The sequence below is a fragment of the Anas platyrhynchos genome, chromosome 8, assembly GCF_047663525.1.
Source record: "Anas platyrhynchos isolate ZD024472 breed Pekin duck chromosome 8, IASCAAS_PekinDuck_T2T, whole genome shotgun sequence".
NCBI classification, from domain to species: domain Eukaryota; kingdom Metazoa; phylum Chordata; class Aves; order Anseriformes; family Anatidae; genus Anas; species Anas platyrhynchos.
This window is the reverse complement of record NC_092594.1, coordinates 20,749,247-20,767,248: the sequence shown is the minus strand read 5'-3', so window position 1 is coordinate 20,767,248 and position 18,002 is coordinate 20,749,247. Positions and strand designations below refer to the sequence as shown.

Here is an 18,002-nt window from a genome sequence, read left to right as displayed (position 1 = left end):
TTCATATCTGACAAATGAGACAAGAAATCAATAGTATGTAGTATACACTGTATAATGACCCGGAAAGTTCTTAAAATAGCTATGCTTGCTTCAGAATAGGTATTGAGTATTCTGTATACAATTATTTGGCACTGTTACAATTGGCCAAGTTCCACTGAAAATACAATTCTGTAAAAAAGGGGTAAACCAAACAGGGCATGAATCTGTATGCTCACGATACTTTTAAATTGCGTGACAAAACACAGTAGCATACAAATCAGGTTTTATTTTGATCTTTACCATCACATTTAAGACAGCATGAACAGAAAAATATGAACATATGTAGAACATACACAGCATGAACAGTATGTGTATGTTGTACATACACAGTATACTGTACATTCCCACTTCCATGTCATTAAGGATACTGTAGCATTAGACAATACTATGAGTTTCTCAGGTTTTCTTACCTCTGCCTTGGCATGCGGATGAGTGGCTGTTTATGGCATCTCTTACTAAGGCCAAAGAGCTTGTGAACAATTTTCTGTGCCTTGAGGAAGAGCTGCTTCATGCTGTTTTCTAGTTGCTCGTAGCGACGTTGAAAATTAGAATCCATTGTCCACAAATGCATTACAGTAGATGTGTTCAAGAAATAATTCATGGGCAGCCTCTTCATAAATAATTTGAATTCATCTAAAAAAAAAAAAATAAAAGAGGTAAAATTTAATAGACTTTAATTATGTAGTTATTTTTGCAGCAAAAATTAACTTCTTATTTGGTGTTCTCAAACTTCAAAAATTTTCAAATGAACTTTTGCAATTTTGGAATTGAACTTTTTAACTGTTTTAAAGTAGAAAGATAACTACATTTTTAATGTCAATACTAGCACAAAAAACATCAAACGTTGATTTTCCATATTCAGGACAGAGGTCCATGATGAAATAAAACGTATTTTTTGGCATAGATTTTTCTGTGATGGATTATGATTCATTGGAAGAAAAATGACATTGAAAGGTCTTCAGGAAGGTACAAAATGAAAAGCAAGGGCAAAAAGAGTGACTTAATATCTAATAAGCTGGTTTTAATAATGCATTTGGGATCTCCTTAGCAATGTGTTATTCATTTTCTTGCCTTGCCTTCCTCTTCATAGCCTTCTACTATTCTCCACTTGAGGTCAACACCACTGCCCCCCTGCTGTCCCTGGGTGCAAATTGAGGGTCTTAAGGAGTTGTTTCATTTATGAAGTATTTGAACCCTAATTCTTACCCTTCACCTCTTCCTGATCCTTTTCCTAATTTTATCTAAGATATTGGTTCTTATCCCTTATTCAAAAAGAGTAAATATGTGTTTTTACCTTAATTATTCGATTTAATAGAAGTATTTGACAAGTTCTGCTTTACCACGAGCAGCTCTTTGTCTTTTGGTGTAATTCTGGGAGAACCTATTCCCAAGTGACAAAGTGACAATTACACCTTAGTCTCCTTGCACAACACATCCTAGATAGCTTTTCCCTTCAAGGCTTGCATAGATCTTGTGAGTGAGGGTTGTTTGGTTTGTCTGAAAGAGGCACAGTCTCATTGATTTGGTAGAGCATTTCAAGCCTGAGGAGTGTATTTTCAAATTTATGAAACTAGTATCAAAATAAATAAATAAATAAATAAATAAATACAATAAATACAATAAATACTATAAATAAATAGGGTTAACTGAACTGTTTCAAAGTATGTCCTTTGGCAAAACTCTGATCTGCAGTTTGTATAAATCAGCTAAACTCTACTGACTTCAGAGGAATGTACTAATACACCCAGGTAGGATCAGATCCAAAAGCTGCTTTCCTGAATACCTGTTTTAATCACTAACTTCTCATTTCTCTTCTGTTCTTCTGAGACACTGGTATATTTACTTAAACTCAGTGTCATGATGACCAAAAATAAAAATAAAAATCTCAGAGAAGAGAATGTATTCAGAATATGCCTTTTCAGTTTCCATATTTATGCATTAATTTATTTAAGAAGCACTGTCCTTTGCACAATGGTAATAAACTCTACAGCTAACAACTAATCAGATGCAATGTTTAGAAGCGATAAGGAGGGTTTACAGACTTTAACTTACAACGAAAAACCATTCCAACAAGAAAATGCTCCTTTTCCTTCCTGTAATAAACATCATCCTTGACTACCCCTGTGCCCAGTATGATCATGCTAATGAGCACCACCACAATGCAGGTAAAAGAGAGACAGAGATAAAATGAGCATGGTTACATAGAGCCTTCTGAAAAAAAAAAAAAAAAAAAAAAAAAGGGAAGGGAAGGGAAGGGAAGGGAAGGGAAGGGAAGGGAAGGGAAGGGAAGGGAAGGGAAGGGAAGGGAAGGGAAGGGAAGGGAAGGGAAGGGAAGGGAAGGGAAGGGAAGGGAAGGGAAGGGAAGGGAAGGGAAGGGAAGGGAAGGGAAGGGAAGATAATGTGCTCATACCTTAAACAGACACATTTCATGATCTGTGAAACTACAACATGAACTCCGACCATTGAGAGATGATTAAACTATTACATTCTAATCAACACATTATACCAGGCGTTTGTGAGGATTAACAGCAAGTACTATAGTGCTGGTGGCCATATAAATTGATACTGTTAAAACATGATACCTGATACCACATATGATATGATTTCAGCACTTTCTAATTTATTTTCACATAGGTGGCTATCAAATGCACACATAATACTATTTTTTCATATTAATAACTTAAAATAATGTGAAAAATATAAACAGATGCAGTGATTGATCAAACAAGTTTATTTAATTGTTTCATTTATAGCTGGTCATGTCTGCTGGTAAGCCAAGGTTACCGTTATCACATCCCCAAACAGCACTTCCTTGTTAATCCAGCCAATCCAGCCCTGTGTCACCTCTCTTGGTCCATACAGTATCTATATCAATCAGTTATCCCTCATACTTATAAGGGCTACAAAGATGGTGAAGGGCCTAGAGGGGAAGATACACAAGGAGTGGCTGAGGTCACTTGGCCTGTTCAGCCTGGAAAAGAGGACACTGAGAAGAGACCTCATCACAGCCTACAGCTTCCTCACAAGGGGGAGTGGAGAGGCAGGTGTCATTCTGTTCTCTTTAGTGACCAGTGATAGGACCCAAGAGAATGGAGTCAAGCTGCGATAGGGGAGGTTCAGGCTGAGTATCAGGAAAAGTTTCTTCACCAAGAGGGTTGTCGCACACTGGAACAGGCTCCCCAGGGACATGGTCACAGCACCAAGCTGAGTTTAAGAAGTGTTTGGACTGTACTCTCAGTCTTATGGCCTGAATTTTTGTGTAGATCTGAATGGAGCTAGCAGTTGGACTCAATGATCCTTGTGGGTCCCTTTCAACTTGGGATATTCTATGATTCTATGATTCTATAGCCTCCAGAAACCTCCTTAACTGCTTGTGTCCCACAGTGTTGACCTTCCAACAGATGTCAGGAGGATTAAAGACCCCCATGAAAACCATGATCTGTGATCCAGATATATCCTTCAGATACTAAAAGAAGGTTTCACCTACATTTTTGTTCATTTCATTTTTGTACACATTCATGTGTACATTTTGTTTGACCAGAAGGTTTGTAACACACCCATCACAATGTCACCCTTGCTGGCCTCTCCTCCAACCCTGGCCAACAAGCAGGATAAGATCCTCTGTTGTCCATCCAATAGCAGAAATCCATACATCTAAGCTGCTCCTTAACATAGAGGAAAACTACCTTCATCATCTCTTGTCTTTCCTCATGAACACATCCATCTTTCACAGCGCTGCAGTGACGCAAGCTGTCCCACCCTGTCACTTCTGTTCTAACAATGTTGTACCTCTGTGACCTCACACATAGCTCTGGTTTGTCCTACTCACTTCGTGGGGTGGGTGCCTTTGATTAGACATATTTGAAGCATATCCTTTCTTCCTGTTTTATCATTACTCTTTTTACTGTCACCCAGCACAATGTATTTCAATGCAAATTTTTCCCCTTACTTAACAGGACCAAGAAGATATCCCTTGGGCCTATGCTCAACCCTCAGAACCATGAATGCACTCCTGATATTCAACAGGTCCCCCATGGAAGTCTCGTCAGTGCTCACATGAATGAGTAACAAGAGATAATAATAATAAATGAGCCAAATGAGACTCAGAAGTTTCTCCTCAACATCCTTGATCAAAACCCCCAGCAAGCAGCAAATCTCCCCAGAAAGCAGGTCAAGAAGAAAGGAGTCTCCAAATACCTTTTCTCCACAGGAAGGAAGGTCTCCAAATACCATTACCCACTATTTTTTTGGAGTCTGCATGTGGGTACAGCCTAGCCAACTCTGATGGCTGACCTTATCTGCTGATGTTTTAAATAAACCTGCTATTTTAATACAACTACTGGTTTATTTTTGCTATATGCTAGAATCTGGGGAGAAGACTACCAATTAATTTCACACAAAAGTTAAGAAAAGCTTCTATAGCTGTTTCACAGCAAAGGCTCCTTAGTAGATCTGCACAGAGCATAGTAATCCATTTTGTGATAGGATTTTTAGTATTTCAAAATCAGAATGCAACCTAAATTTTTTGAAATTTTAGGTAATTCTTCAAGTGTCTGATTTCTCTAAAATTATATGAAGGGAACATTGAAAGGTTTTCTTGATTTACTTTTCTGTGAATCAGTCAAAATTCTTCACCTTGACAGAACAGAAATTTTACATTTATATGTCAACATTTAATTTCATATTATAAGAGAAATGTTATAAAGTCAGAAATCACAAAATGAATAATTATTTTAAAAATGTCAAAGTGTTTTCCTGTATTCTGGCAAAAATGTATTACTTTGTAATTATTGAAGGATTGTTTTTCTTCAGAAGAATTGCCTCAGTATTTCGTAATATTTTGTAGATAACACTTTATGCTTTCTACGTTTCAGCAGTCTTTTCTATTTAGATTGCCAGTTCTTCAGAGAAGAGCCTGTCCCTTATTATATCTTTACAGGGCACTTAGCACAATAGACCCCAAATTTAATTGTTGGCATGTAATAAAAATAATAATAATAATAATAAATTTGCCTGTGTCTTAAGGCAACTGTATCCTCTCTGGAGTCCACACTGATAGCTGCATTTAATGTGAAGAGCGAGACTTCTGATGGGAACAATCTCATAAATCCCAACACATTATTACACCTTTTACGTAACAGGACTGTATGTGGAGGAAAAAAAAAAGTTTCTCCTTAACAATATGAACATAGTAATATAATTACTTTCCCATAACAATGTTTTTAATTGTTACCAAGGCAATAAATATTACAGCAAGTCAAATACCAGCATCAGCTGCAAATTGATACCTCAAACCACAAAGCTGTTAGTCTGAGAGAATAAAAAGCAATAGGGCCTACATTTCTAACAGTTGGATACGGTTGCTGTTCAATAAAGTGCTGCCTCAATATTGTGTAGATATTATTAAAGAGATTTATAAAAGATATATGATTTTTAAAATAGCCCACTGTGATTCAAAAGCCTGGAGAAAACAAAGTACTAAAATGAACATATATTTGTTTTTATGTTGCAATGAATTATAGTTGTTTGTGATACATTACTTAATTTGTCATGGAAGTAGCAGCTGTGATCCAAGAAATATATGTTTGAAACTAATCCAACTGAAGGAAGCATAAGACTGTGGCTTTAAAACCACCTTATTTCTTCACAGAAAATACAGGAAAAGTAAACTTTTTCTTTCCTTCCTCCCTTCCTTCTTCCCTTCCTTTTCTCTAGTTTTCCAATTTATCCACATTTAAAGGATAAATCATTTAGCTTTCCCTATAATTAAAACACTTACTTCTCCGAAGTAAATTAACTTTTTTTTTGACCTTTCTGAAGGACAAAGATAAGGAATGAAATGTATCTGCTCTGGCAATATGGACTGCATATGAAGGAGAGAAGCTCAACATTTAATATTGGAGATGCTGTTTGAACTGGTACAATCTAACTGCTTTGCAAGTCTCAAGTGAAGCAAATTTTTATTATTCTTGTAGTGGGCTAGGGGCTTCTGTTTGTTTGCTCTTCCTCTTGGCTTTCTTTTTTGAATTGAAGATTGCTGCAGGAATAGATCCTCTAAACCCTAGTCCTCTAAACTCCTCTCCAAAGAGGAGACAACAGGGCTAAGTATCAGCACAGTTGAAGGTGAGATTGGTGGGGAACAGAGATCCTTTGGTCCTTCATTAATGTGTAATTTCTTAGGAACCATATGCAAATGTTACAGTGGAACTAATTTTACTGGAACAGGAAAGTCTAGATATTCCCATTACAAACACCTCTTGGTGCACAGATAAAAAGGAAAACATTGTAGAGTTAAAGGTGTCAGTATAGTTAGAATATCATCCAGCAAATCAAGGAGAAATTCTGAGGTTTTACTAGGCAGCAGATAATTTTCCCTAGACTCTGCTGAGAGCAGAAAAGACCCAGATTTCATATAATTAAGAAAAGACTAATTTCTTAATTTCAGTCTAAATATGACTTTGACTGTGAATTCACTTTGCAGAAACCCACAAGATGAACTCCAACAGCCATCTCCGTAAATCCTAATTTATAAAGGATCCTTCCTTTGTCCTGTTATTCTTTCAGGTGTGATTTTAAATAATTGTTCCTTTCAAATTGTTCATATCACTACCCTTCCACTGGGCATTCTTTGTAATTAATTGTAAACTCAAAAAAAAAAAAAAAAAATAATCTCAAGAAATGTATCTGTTTTGAATCATGGGTTATTTTGGATATTTTGTGAACATTTTGATAATTTCAATAGTTTTTTTGTTATACAAATATTCCTGCAGCATGGACATTCCAATCTCTATCTTGTGCTAACTGTTATCATTCTATAGCACTGTAAATGCACCTAATGCATAGGACATAATTCTTATGTGTAGATTTTGGTATAACCTTTGTCATCCCCAAAAGCTACCTTTCTTGTTCTTGGCCATGTTGATAACTCCTACACCTTGAAATCTGGTTTAAGCAAATAAACACATAAATATGTCAGAGAAGGATAGTTCAGGAAAGAGAATGAGTTAAACTGAAAATGTTCTTGGAAAATGCATTGAAGTAAATAACCAATGTTAAGCTGTTACAAAAGAAGATTTAAGAAGCTACAAACCAGAATAGACAGCATTGCCTACATTAAAAGTGAGACCATGGAGTGACATCCCTCTTAATAAAGTCCAAAGATGCCAGAGAAAGTCGGAATTCCACCAGGAGTGAGTTTGTCACCAGCTTTGAAGTGAATTACATTATGTCCTGTACATGGTGGACATAAGTAGAATTGTATTAGATCAACTCTTACGCTCCTCCTCTTATTACAATGTCATCACAACATTTAAAGTGTCTAAGAATGCAAATACTGTGCAAATCTTTAATAGGTTGATTTGCCAGGTGCTGCTTAAGCAGGAGGTATATAATGCTTTTAGGTGTGAAATAGAGGCAATTATATTGACAGGACCTAATGGACCATAGCCTCATTTTTTGAATCAGAGATGAACATTTTAGATATTGACTCTCTGAAGAAATTCTACACATCCCACCTGTTCATTTTATTAAAACAGTGACACCTCTGCAGGGGTGAGGTGGGGAGTATCAGTCACGGAAGGAATGACAGGTTGGTATATCGATTAAACTTCCTGACAACCACATAGGGAAGTTAATTACTGGGAGGCAAATTAACACCTTTGCAAGATAATAGAGAAAACAATAATTATGTTAGGAACTCAGGAGGCTAAATTTTCTTGGCCTTGAGCCTGAGGCTGTGAACGCTGTTTTAAAGAAAACCACTGCTCTAGTGCTCTGGGGCAAATAGTTTGAACCATATTGATTGAAGTCTTTATTCTCAGTGATTAAAAAGCACCTTCAACTTCCAGTGAGTCTTTTGAGACATTCCACAAGGAGTCTTTCAATTAAGATTTCAAATGAGACTCACTTTGCATTGCAATTGGTCTATTCTGGTCAACAGAAAGGCAAACTGTGCTACCAAAATGACCTGTGCAGTTATGCCTTATGTGTGCCATGTAAAATGAGATTGCAAGGACCTTTTGACAGGTACATTCTCTCTCCTGAATCAATAAAAATTAAGCTTATTAGAGAGCAAGATGAAATCTGCTGCTTTTATAAACAGAAGAAATCCTTCAGTATTCCATTTTAATTTCAGGTTTATTTTTTGGAGCTTATGCTACATGCGTATAAGTTAAAATACAGCAACTGGAAAAGTAGTAATCTGTCACTGAATCACAGTAAGAGAGAACTTTAAGTGGATATTGTTTTCTCTGTAAATGGCACTGTGGAGCTTTAGATTTACTGCCTGTCTGTAATGCAAAATCAAACCTATGCAGCTCACAATGTTATCTTTTAAGAATTGGAATCCCAACACAGACCCTCAAAGTCACTCTGGGCACTTTTCTTCTATTATAATTGCAAGAAGTTTCTTCTGGTCAGAATGTATGTATAGCAATACCTATGTTTGATGTGACATTCCTAAATTAAACCTTTAAAAAACTTAAAGTATTATCACAGTAGTTTACACATGAGTTATTGAGGGCACTGTTTGGATCTTAGGTTGTCATTCCTACTGGTAATAAGTGAGAAGTCCAGAACCCAGGCTGAGGTATACACAATGTAGTGAATCTGCAAGCTTGGCAGATGGGAAAAATTACCTTTTTTACTTGTCAGCTAGGTGACTGATTTGAAGATAGCAAGAGGCAATAAAAAGAAATTCCATAATGCATATTTTTGCTAAAGCAGTTTTAGAAAGAACTTGCACTGGGGAATAGAAAAATTGGTGGCTTATTGGGATGGCAAACAAAATTATATCAGAGTCTCCTGACTAAATGGAGGGATTGTTAGTGTTAAACATCACACATTTACAAAATGGAGTGCTAACATTTCTTTCAGATGACACTGGACAAACCACCTTAAAAGAAAATTGATACCATTTAAATTATTTGAATGAAGTGGCCAGATTTCAAAAGGTACTCAGCAGCCTACCACACCAGGACTGGTCTTTGGTACAGACAATGCATGATAATTTTCTTACCCCACTATCAGAATCCAGAGCGTGTGGATGGATATTCATGCCTTCCATCCATTTTAGAACAGCGTATCATGATTTCTAAAAGATGCTAAGTTGCCAGACAGGGGTTGACAGGGTTGTTTGTTAGAATTTGCTTCTTTGCATTGGTAAGTCTTGCTAAAAAAGAGTCTCTGGACTTTCAGAATCAGCAATGTACAACAACTACATGTTCCTTAACAGCATTACACACATCTTGTAACCAAAAGCTTTTAGAGTCCTACATAGTTTTAAAATTTGGGAATATTCCTAAGTTATCTTCTGACATGCTTTACTGTGTGAAACTAATTAGCAGTTGAGTGTTTAAATCAAACATTTTTCCTGAATGGGAAAGATTAAATTTACAGAGCAGGTGGAGTAGGAGGGGGAGCTGGACATTGTCCTAACAAAAGGAGTAAAATAGGTAGGGATACAAGAATAAGTGACAACCTGAAAAGAGCAACACATTCAAAACAGATATAGTCCTGCCCTGCAGAGCGGTCATACTAAATTTTCGCCTTTATGCAGTTGTAATTGTAATGTACAGGACCTTTCACTTTTAACTATGTACACACATTTTTCTTTTGCATCTCATGATTTAAAAGGCAAAGTAATATTGTAAACTGGCTAATTTGGAAGAGAGCAGTAAGCCCTAGAAAACAGTCATCTTTTCTTCTTTCCTTCCTTCCTGCATTCCTGCCTTTTTTTTTCTTTCTTTCTTTCTTTCTGGAGATTCAGATGGAGAGTTTTAAACATACAAACTAAATCTAGCTACCCATTGATTTTAAATGGGATTTAGGCAACAAAGAACTGCCCTTTTTCACTTTAAAAAATACGTTCATCTGTTGTTTTATCTTGAACAGACAGAAAGAATGATAACACTGACTGTAAATAAGCAATTTTAAATAGACTATTTACTTCCTCTTTAGGCTAAATTCTGTCCACAGATAAAGTGCATGACCTCAAGTGAACCCAGGAAGTTTTATAGGTCTTCATCTGGGGAAAAAATTGTCTCTGAATTCAGATAATTATTCTGTTATATGTAAAGTAAGGAAGGGTTAGGGTTGCAGGAAAGTTAGGAAGTTAATACACTTGTATTTATCTTTATGTGCATCCGGAGTTCCATATAACCTCATAATAAATGTAAAAGTATGGAATTAATCCATTTATTCCTCTGCAGTTTGCAATAGGCTATATAGGCCAGTAGTTAGTGCACTGGATTATCCTGTATTTACCTACTCAGATTCCAAATTCTTAATCTAGACATCCTTTTCCCTATTCTTGTCTAGATAATTTATTTTTATTCTAGATTGATTTCAATAAAATAACATACTCATCCCAAAGGCTGATTTACATTGATTAGACAAAGCCTGAAGGATGTACTTCCCTCATCAAACATACAGAATATCTATTTAAAACATTAATTTTGTCTAGTAACAGTCACTTTTGTTCTCAGAACACATAGTTAACATGAATCAGATATTGCAGGTATGTTACTGTTCTTAAAGTTTTCACAAGGAAGGTCTTATTTTCTTCAGAAAATCTCCCAGTAATCACTGTTGCTGGAAATGCTTACAGATTATGTGTGTCAATATTAGACAGGCATTTGAGGTGGTGACATATGATTTATACAGGAAGACTGAATGAACCATGACTACATTATATGTCAAATGTTCACATGACAACTCTTCTTCAACAAAGTGCAGGCCCGAGCACTGAACAAGGTTTCTTATGCAAAATTTCCTAAGCTACATACGAGATGTAGACATGATGCTTCATACATTTATTAGATTAAAAATAATTCAAGGGCTTAAATGTACATGTGGCATATGGCTTAATGATACTGATAAACCATATTTCACAGTTTATTAGTTAATGTGATTACTAGCAATAACCTAATTGGCATATGTAGGTAAAGTTTTCATGTTGGGTATTCACATAGCTGAAAAGATACAGAGAAAAGATAAAAAGATAAAATTTCTAAGTTTTTTAAAAGCATAGAATTTAACTCTTACCTATTTGCCTCCTGACAATCATGGCTCAGTCCTGAACACAGGACTACTTGTGTCTGACAATAAACTATTCTAACTTGTAAGTTATTTGATGTCCCTGTATATCTTGCCATAAGAATTCTCCACAGGTTCCAATACAGGTATAATCATTATTTTCAGGTAACTAAAATTGCTGCTAAGTAGGTACCATCAAATGAAATTCTTCAGTGATCGAATAAGATTTCACCCTGATCAAACAGGACAAAATTTGGTAAACAAATCCGTGTCCTTTAGTAGAGTCAATACACTCATGCCAGTTTGCAAAGCAGTAAATGATAGCATTAATCCAGAAATGTATAAGGGTGTTAAAGTAGCCATTGACAAAATGCTGCTTTTATGTACACAAAATGAAATATAATGTAATGCTTTATAATCAGTAATTATATATTTTTTAATTTTATAATTAATTTTATATAATTTCCAGGCAGAAATGTTCTCCAGAAAGAACGTTCTGGTGTTCTCATGTCAAGAGTAAGACTGGAGCTTGGAAAAGGACCTGAGATCTTCAAAAGCAGACTGAGATGCAGACATCAAGTCTCACTAACAGTTAAAGTGATGAATATGTAACTGATACAGAGTCTTTAGAAATTTTTGAATTTCTTTAACAACAAAACAGCGAATGTAAAAATGTAAAAAGTAGACCCCTGAGGAGGTTACACCTTGCTCTCCTGAAGTCCAGGGTCACAATCTTACATTTTGCCCTGTTTCTTCCTCATAAGATCCTGAACTCCACCATATCATAGTCACTGCAGCTACGGGGCTGCCCCCTACCTTCACATCTCCAACTAGTCCTTCTTCATTCATTAGTACAAGGTCCAGCAGCATACCCCTCCTTGTTGGCTTCTCCACTAACTGTGCCAAAAAAAGTTGTCATCAATGCACTGCAGGAACCTCCTGGACTCTGTGGGCCTAGCTGTGTGATCTTCCCAGCAGATATCAGGGTGGTTGAAGTCCACCACGAGAACCAGGGCTTGGGACTGTGGGGCTACCGGGAGTGGTCTGAAGAAGGCTTCATCTACCTCCACTTCCTGATCAGGTGGCCTGTAGCAAACACCCACAACAGTGTCAGCCGTGGTAGCCTGCCCTTTAATCCTTACCTATAAGCACTCAACTCACTCTTTGTTCAGCCCTGGGCAGAGGTCCACGCATTCCAGTTGTTCTCCTGTGAGAGAACTGTGCTCTATTGTTCTCTTGCTGTTCTCTTCTGTTCTCTTGTAAAGAGCAACTCTACCACCTTGCCTTCCTGTCCTGTCTTTTTTAAAAAGTGCGTAGCCTTCCATGATAGCATTCCAGTCATACGAGCTATCCCACCTCGTCTCTGTGACTGCAATTAGATCATAGCCTTGTGACCACATGCAGCTCTCCAGTTCTTCCTGTTTGTTACCCATACTAAGTGCATTAGTATACAAGAATTTCAGGGAGCTGAAACACCCATTGCTAAAATGCTTAGTCATTTTGCCCCTCTCTGCCACTTACTCATCCTCTTTCCCCAGTACAACTCCTTTCAAACTATGATTTCTGCTTTTTCCTTATCTCCCCCATTTATCTTTTTTCTTGGTGATTTTTCCCAGATCTGCTTAGATCTCCTTACTTTTCCCACCATCTGGCTAGACAGCTGTTACTGATATCACTGAGTGAAAACAGCTGTTTAGAACCTGATTTTACCTGTGGTTTTCATTCTCTAAGGGACAGGAAATTCTGAAGATCAGGACAGATGAAATGATGTATGAAACAAACCTTGATGCTTTAGAGAAAACTGATGTGGTATAAACATTCTGCAATGGCAATGGATAGGCCCAGCATAAGCAGAAATCTCATGAAGATAATATACAAGTTATCAACTACAATGGGATAACTATTAACTATTTGGTAAATTAAAGGCAGGCTGTGCTCTCTGTCTCTTGGCATCTCCAGAGGTATGAGATAAAAAGGAAGTACAACTCTGACCCAACACAGCAAAATGGATGTGAAATGAAACAGTTGTTTCAGCAATAATTGAATAGACAGTTGTTTCAGCAACAGAATAAAAAATCAGAATACCTGTGTCAAGTATATGCAACCTGATTTTGTTCCCCATTTGATTTGCTTTCTGCCTGCTCCAGCACAATTCTTGCTCCAGTAGGGACCAAGTCCTCACAGCCCTGGACTCCACGAAGTGTAACAGATGCATATTCAAACACAGCCTGCTTAAACACTGATGTAATCACACAAACTGTTCAACATGATGTGATGAAAGCACTTTATCAGAATGTTTTAATAATTAAGACTGAAATCCAGGATGTTTAGCTTTAGATCTCTGAACCATTCTGGATATAGATGTAGTCTGTCGTATAAATCTTATTTATAATGCAGAGCCAAACAGACAAAAATCTTATAAAACATCTCACCAGATTCTTCAAATTCACTGTTGTATGCATTCCAAGTTTCACTTATACGTAGCAGATTTTCTTCCATGGCTTGAATGTCCATGTAGGGACAGTTGCACTCTGGGAATTTGGGGCCACACTGACACCAGCAGTCATTGTCCTTGCAGATGAACTCCCCCTCTGAATTGCAGGCAATATAGCTCAGAGCTGCCTGGACAAAATGTTCTTGAAGATACTCAGGGAGGATGACTTGAAGACCTGAAGGAAACAGAGTAAGTACTGTGTTATTAAACCCAAATGTATATTCAAGTCAAGCAATTTCCCGTACCTATATAACATGGTAATAAATAAATAAATAAACAATAAGCTAATAATAAGCTACAAAAATAAACTATATCATTTACTTAGGACAATTTACATATATGTCAAGCATTTGCACCGTGTCATGCATTTCCTTACCTAAGAATTAATTTCAGATATATACTTTACATTCCTGTCTCATTATGGAACATCCATTCCAGTAGATAGTAACTTGTGTTCCTCACATTGTATACTAGTGTAATTTCTTTTTTCTTTTACAAACTCAGCTGTAGGAGCTTTTCAGTAAGGAAACATGCAGATGAATTACAATACTGATACTATGCAGCTAATACAAATTCTGGGAGTGCTGGAGGGAAAGCAGCTTTGAAAGACAACAGTGAGAGTAAAGGGGATGTATAACCAGAAGAAAAGAGGTTTGAAGACAAACATTTCCATTCTGTATTGGACTTGTTTTCCATGTTGGCTTTGACGTAAGTAGGTATGCCTGAAGTACAGAAATGTCTAAATTACTCTAGTTATTTCTCCATGATTCTGTAGACACAAACTAAGAAGAATCAGAAAATTGAACTGTAGGACATTTTAGGAAAATAAAATTAAAATAATATTTCATTTTGTAAAACATCAATACATAATGGCCTATTTTCAGCAAGGTATTGCAAAAATATGTGTACAATGATTCGTTATGACCAGTAACTGTGTCAGTTTGAGCAAAATCAGATAAACATCAGTTTTGTTATTGATTTTTTTTTTTTGCGTGCATGCATTTATAATGTGGTTTACCCCTATTTCATCTTTCAGTACTTTAAGCAGACTTTGCAGGATGGGACCTCATCCATCACCACACAAAGTCCTCTGAATACAACATGCATTGGAATTAGCTCAAATCAGGTGTTATCAAATAGATGTTTACACTCCTACAGGATTTCAGAATGCTAAGAGACGGTTAGCTGGATGTTCTGGGTACAGCTATGAAACCCTAAGAAACAGAATTCATTCTTAAATCAACTAAAACTTTAGCATGGAGAAGGGATGGAAGATCTAGCTACCATGTTGTTTAAAAAATTAGCATGCTATGTCCCAAATCCCTTTGCAAACCATTTTCACACTTCATGACAGGTAGAAGCCTTATAAAATCATGTTTCACATGTATCAAAATGTATGTGGTTCAGATGTATCAGAACCACAGAGCACGAAAATCAAAAATTCAGAATGTCTGTGACCAGAAGTTTATTCATCTGAAAATTTTTACCACTGTTAACATGATTTCACTGATGGGAATGAGTATTTTATACAGAAGCATTGTAAATTAATTGTAGCCATCAGTCCTTTAGCTACAACAATAGTCAGAAACAAACAAACAAAAAACACGCACAGCACTATTTTTGATTTATTACATGTAGCTATATTCTGAAGTAAAACTAATTTTTCAGGAACCAGTGGGGCTTATTTGTAGGCCAAGTAATTTCTCAGCATATTAAATGTTAATTTATGATAAAGGGTACTTGGACAATTTCATAGAGATTTATTCCTAATTTTAAGGTAAATAAAAAACATATAACAGTAATTTTATGACCTTTCCAAGTAGAAAGCCATATTCAAATTCATTATAATATTGCTAAAACTGTGTCTGTTCGTGCTTTCTTCTGCATCATATCAAAACTTGTAAAACTCTTGTAAAACTCTTGACTATAGTTTTTAATGTACCGGTATATTTGTGAAAACCCTTGGTATTATGAAAGTAAAAGAAAGCCCAGATAAGCAATCCCACCTTGTTCAATTCCTACATAGTAAGCATGAAATAGTCTAAGCAGTTCTGACACTAAATTTCTTGTGACAATTTAATGGCATGTGTAAAACTGTTCTCTGACTGATGTGAGGATTGATTTCCAAATTTTAACTTAGAAACATTGCGCAAATGCTGCAGACCATTAAAAATGGCTTTTTTTTTTTTTCCTGGAGATATTTCATTGCATTTCAATGAAAATGACAAGTTCTTTTAAAAAATAAAAATCACATATATATAAATATATCGTCTGTGAAATCATTGTTTGATTTAATGGCTTTATACCTATTCTCACCTTCTGGAAAGAGAGAGGTAAAGCAAAAAACAACCCTCTCCTCCTTCCCCCCCCCACCCAAAAAAAAAAAAAAAAAAAAAAAAAAAAGGATGTATTAGACAAGAAGATAATCTTTCCCAGACAATCTTATTAATCAGCAACAACTTCACACTATATGTCCAACTGAGATATGAACCAATAGTAATTTTAATTACAGCTGGAAATAATTGTGAAGCTACCTGTAAAAGCAAATTGAGAACCATATTCTTCTCTTCTTGTATATACACGGGTATACACAAAAACATAAGTTAGTCTGTTTTCAAAATAATAATAAAAAAGTTGTTCATGTTACATTTGTGTAACTGAAACAAACAATAATTAGTAAGGGCCCTAGAGGTTCACTTTCAAAAATGTTTAGGTGCCTAATCTGCAATATGGGGTATGCATCTGTTGGAATTAACAACATATGAATTAGAAATTAATCCTCTTTATATATATATATAAATATATATATTCACTTTTCCTTTTTCTTTTTCTTTTTCTTTTTTTTTTCTTTTTTTTTTTTTCTGTTGTGTGAGATGTCTAAACTTCCAGGTTTTCTTAAAAGTCCCAGAGGAGCCTTTGGACTCTGCTTTATTCAAAGCCTTTGTGTATTTATGCCCTGCTCCTCCAGTGACTACGTTTGTTCCAGTGGGATGACTGCATGACGTATATGCCACTACTCAAAATGTGCAAAGCAGGCTGAACACATTAAATGTCATTCCCTGCTTGGTAGAATCCGTGGGAATTCAAGCTTTGTAAAAGGTGAGCAAGTCATTGCTAAATAAGGCTGTAAAATGTTAACATTATTCAGATTATATTCTGATGGGCACAGAAATTGTTTCTATTTCAAAGGCAACATGAGTTACTGACATTTCTTTCACTTTCCCTAGAAGATACTTATTGGGGAAGGAAAAAAAAAAAAAAAAAAGAAAAAAAGAAAATGACCTTTCATGAGGTGGAAAAAATAAAAACAAATAGTATGATAAATGTCATCCTGTTCCAAAACAGATTAATGAAATTGTACCTACATACCTTGCAACTGAATCTTATTTTCAGGACTCTGAACCAGAACAGAACTGACAGAATCTAGGTTGTCATAGTTACTGCAGCCAAGAGGACCAGTCCGCGTTTCTGTTACCTGATGGTAAGGGAATGGAAAAGCATTTGCTGCATTATTCAAAACAGACTGAAGAGTTCAGAAGCTTGTTGCATAAAGTTTCCCTTTAATTCAGCTGTCTGTACATTTCAGACTTAAGGTGAAATATCTCATTTTATATATGACAAGTATGATTGTAAATGTTTTACCAGTACAACAAACTTTGGAAAGTGCTATTTCTACAGCAAGGAATCACTACAAGTGACCAACAGTCTACAGATGATTTATTTCTTCATAGCTATAGAATTAATTTAATAAATATGGTTCATAAAAATGCAGACTATGATTTTCATTGATGAAACTTGTGCACATGGCAGCTCCCTGCTGAAATCATGAAAAAACTTTGATTTCTTCTCTATAGCACAGCAGGACTCAGAAGTAAAAATACTTTATGAGCTGCGCTTACAATGGTGATGCTGGGTTATCTTTCATCTGGGAAAGATCTAAAATAAGATTAGATGTAAGACTCTAGACATCCTGCCTACTGTAATCACAGAATCAATGACCACAGGATCAAAATACATCTAAATTTATCAAAACAGTATCACCACAAATAAAGCTTTGTGTTAGCAGTGGTGGGTTGTGCTTGGCAACATGCAGTTTGTTAAATGAGTAAATACATTATTAATAATAATAACAATAATAAAGGCAAGTGATTTATATACGTTATGGAATATTATATATGATACTTAAGTGTCAAAAAAAAAAAAACGATTAGAAAAGCTAACTTCTTTTTAAATGCCATAGTAAGTGAAAAAAATAGGGCCTAATCCAGTTTCTCTGCAATTAATTGCTACAGCTCTTGAAGCTCTTCAGTGATGCCCTGAGGGCATGCTGGCAGCTCCACAGCCAGCCAGGCAGTGTCTCAATGGCTATTATAGCTTCTATACGTAGCTGAGGAAAAATCTCAAATACTTAGGACAAGTGGGTATACCAAGATCT

General features: G+C 35.9%; 1 protein-coding gene across 5 annotated transcripts in view; it reads right to left on the bottom strand.

Moving 5' to 3' along the window:
- Positions 1–18,002, bottom strand: part of BRINP3 (BMP/retinoic acid inducible neural specific 3) — a 199,492-nt gene that overhangs the window by 34,850 nt on the left and 146,640 nt on the right. For all 5 annotated transcript variants that reach the window (XM_013099427.5, XM_005009826.6, XM_027462521.3 and 2 more), the window contains 3 exons: positions 16,937–17,042; positions 13,506–13,742; positions 450–672 (listed from right to left, as the gene is read on the bottom strand). In XM_013099427.5, coding sequence (XP_012954881.1) covers positions 450–672; positions 13,506–13,742; positions 16,937–17,042 — 566 coding nt within the window. The remainder of the gene's footprint in view (positions 1–449; positions 673–13,505; positions 13,743–16,936; positions 17,043–18,002) is intronic.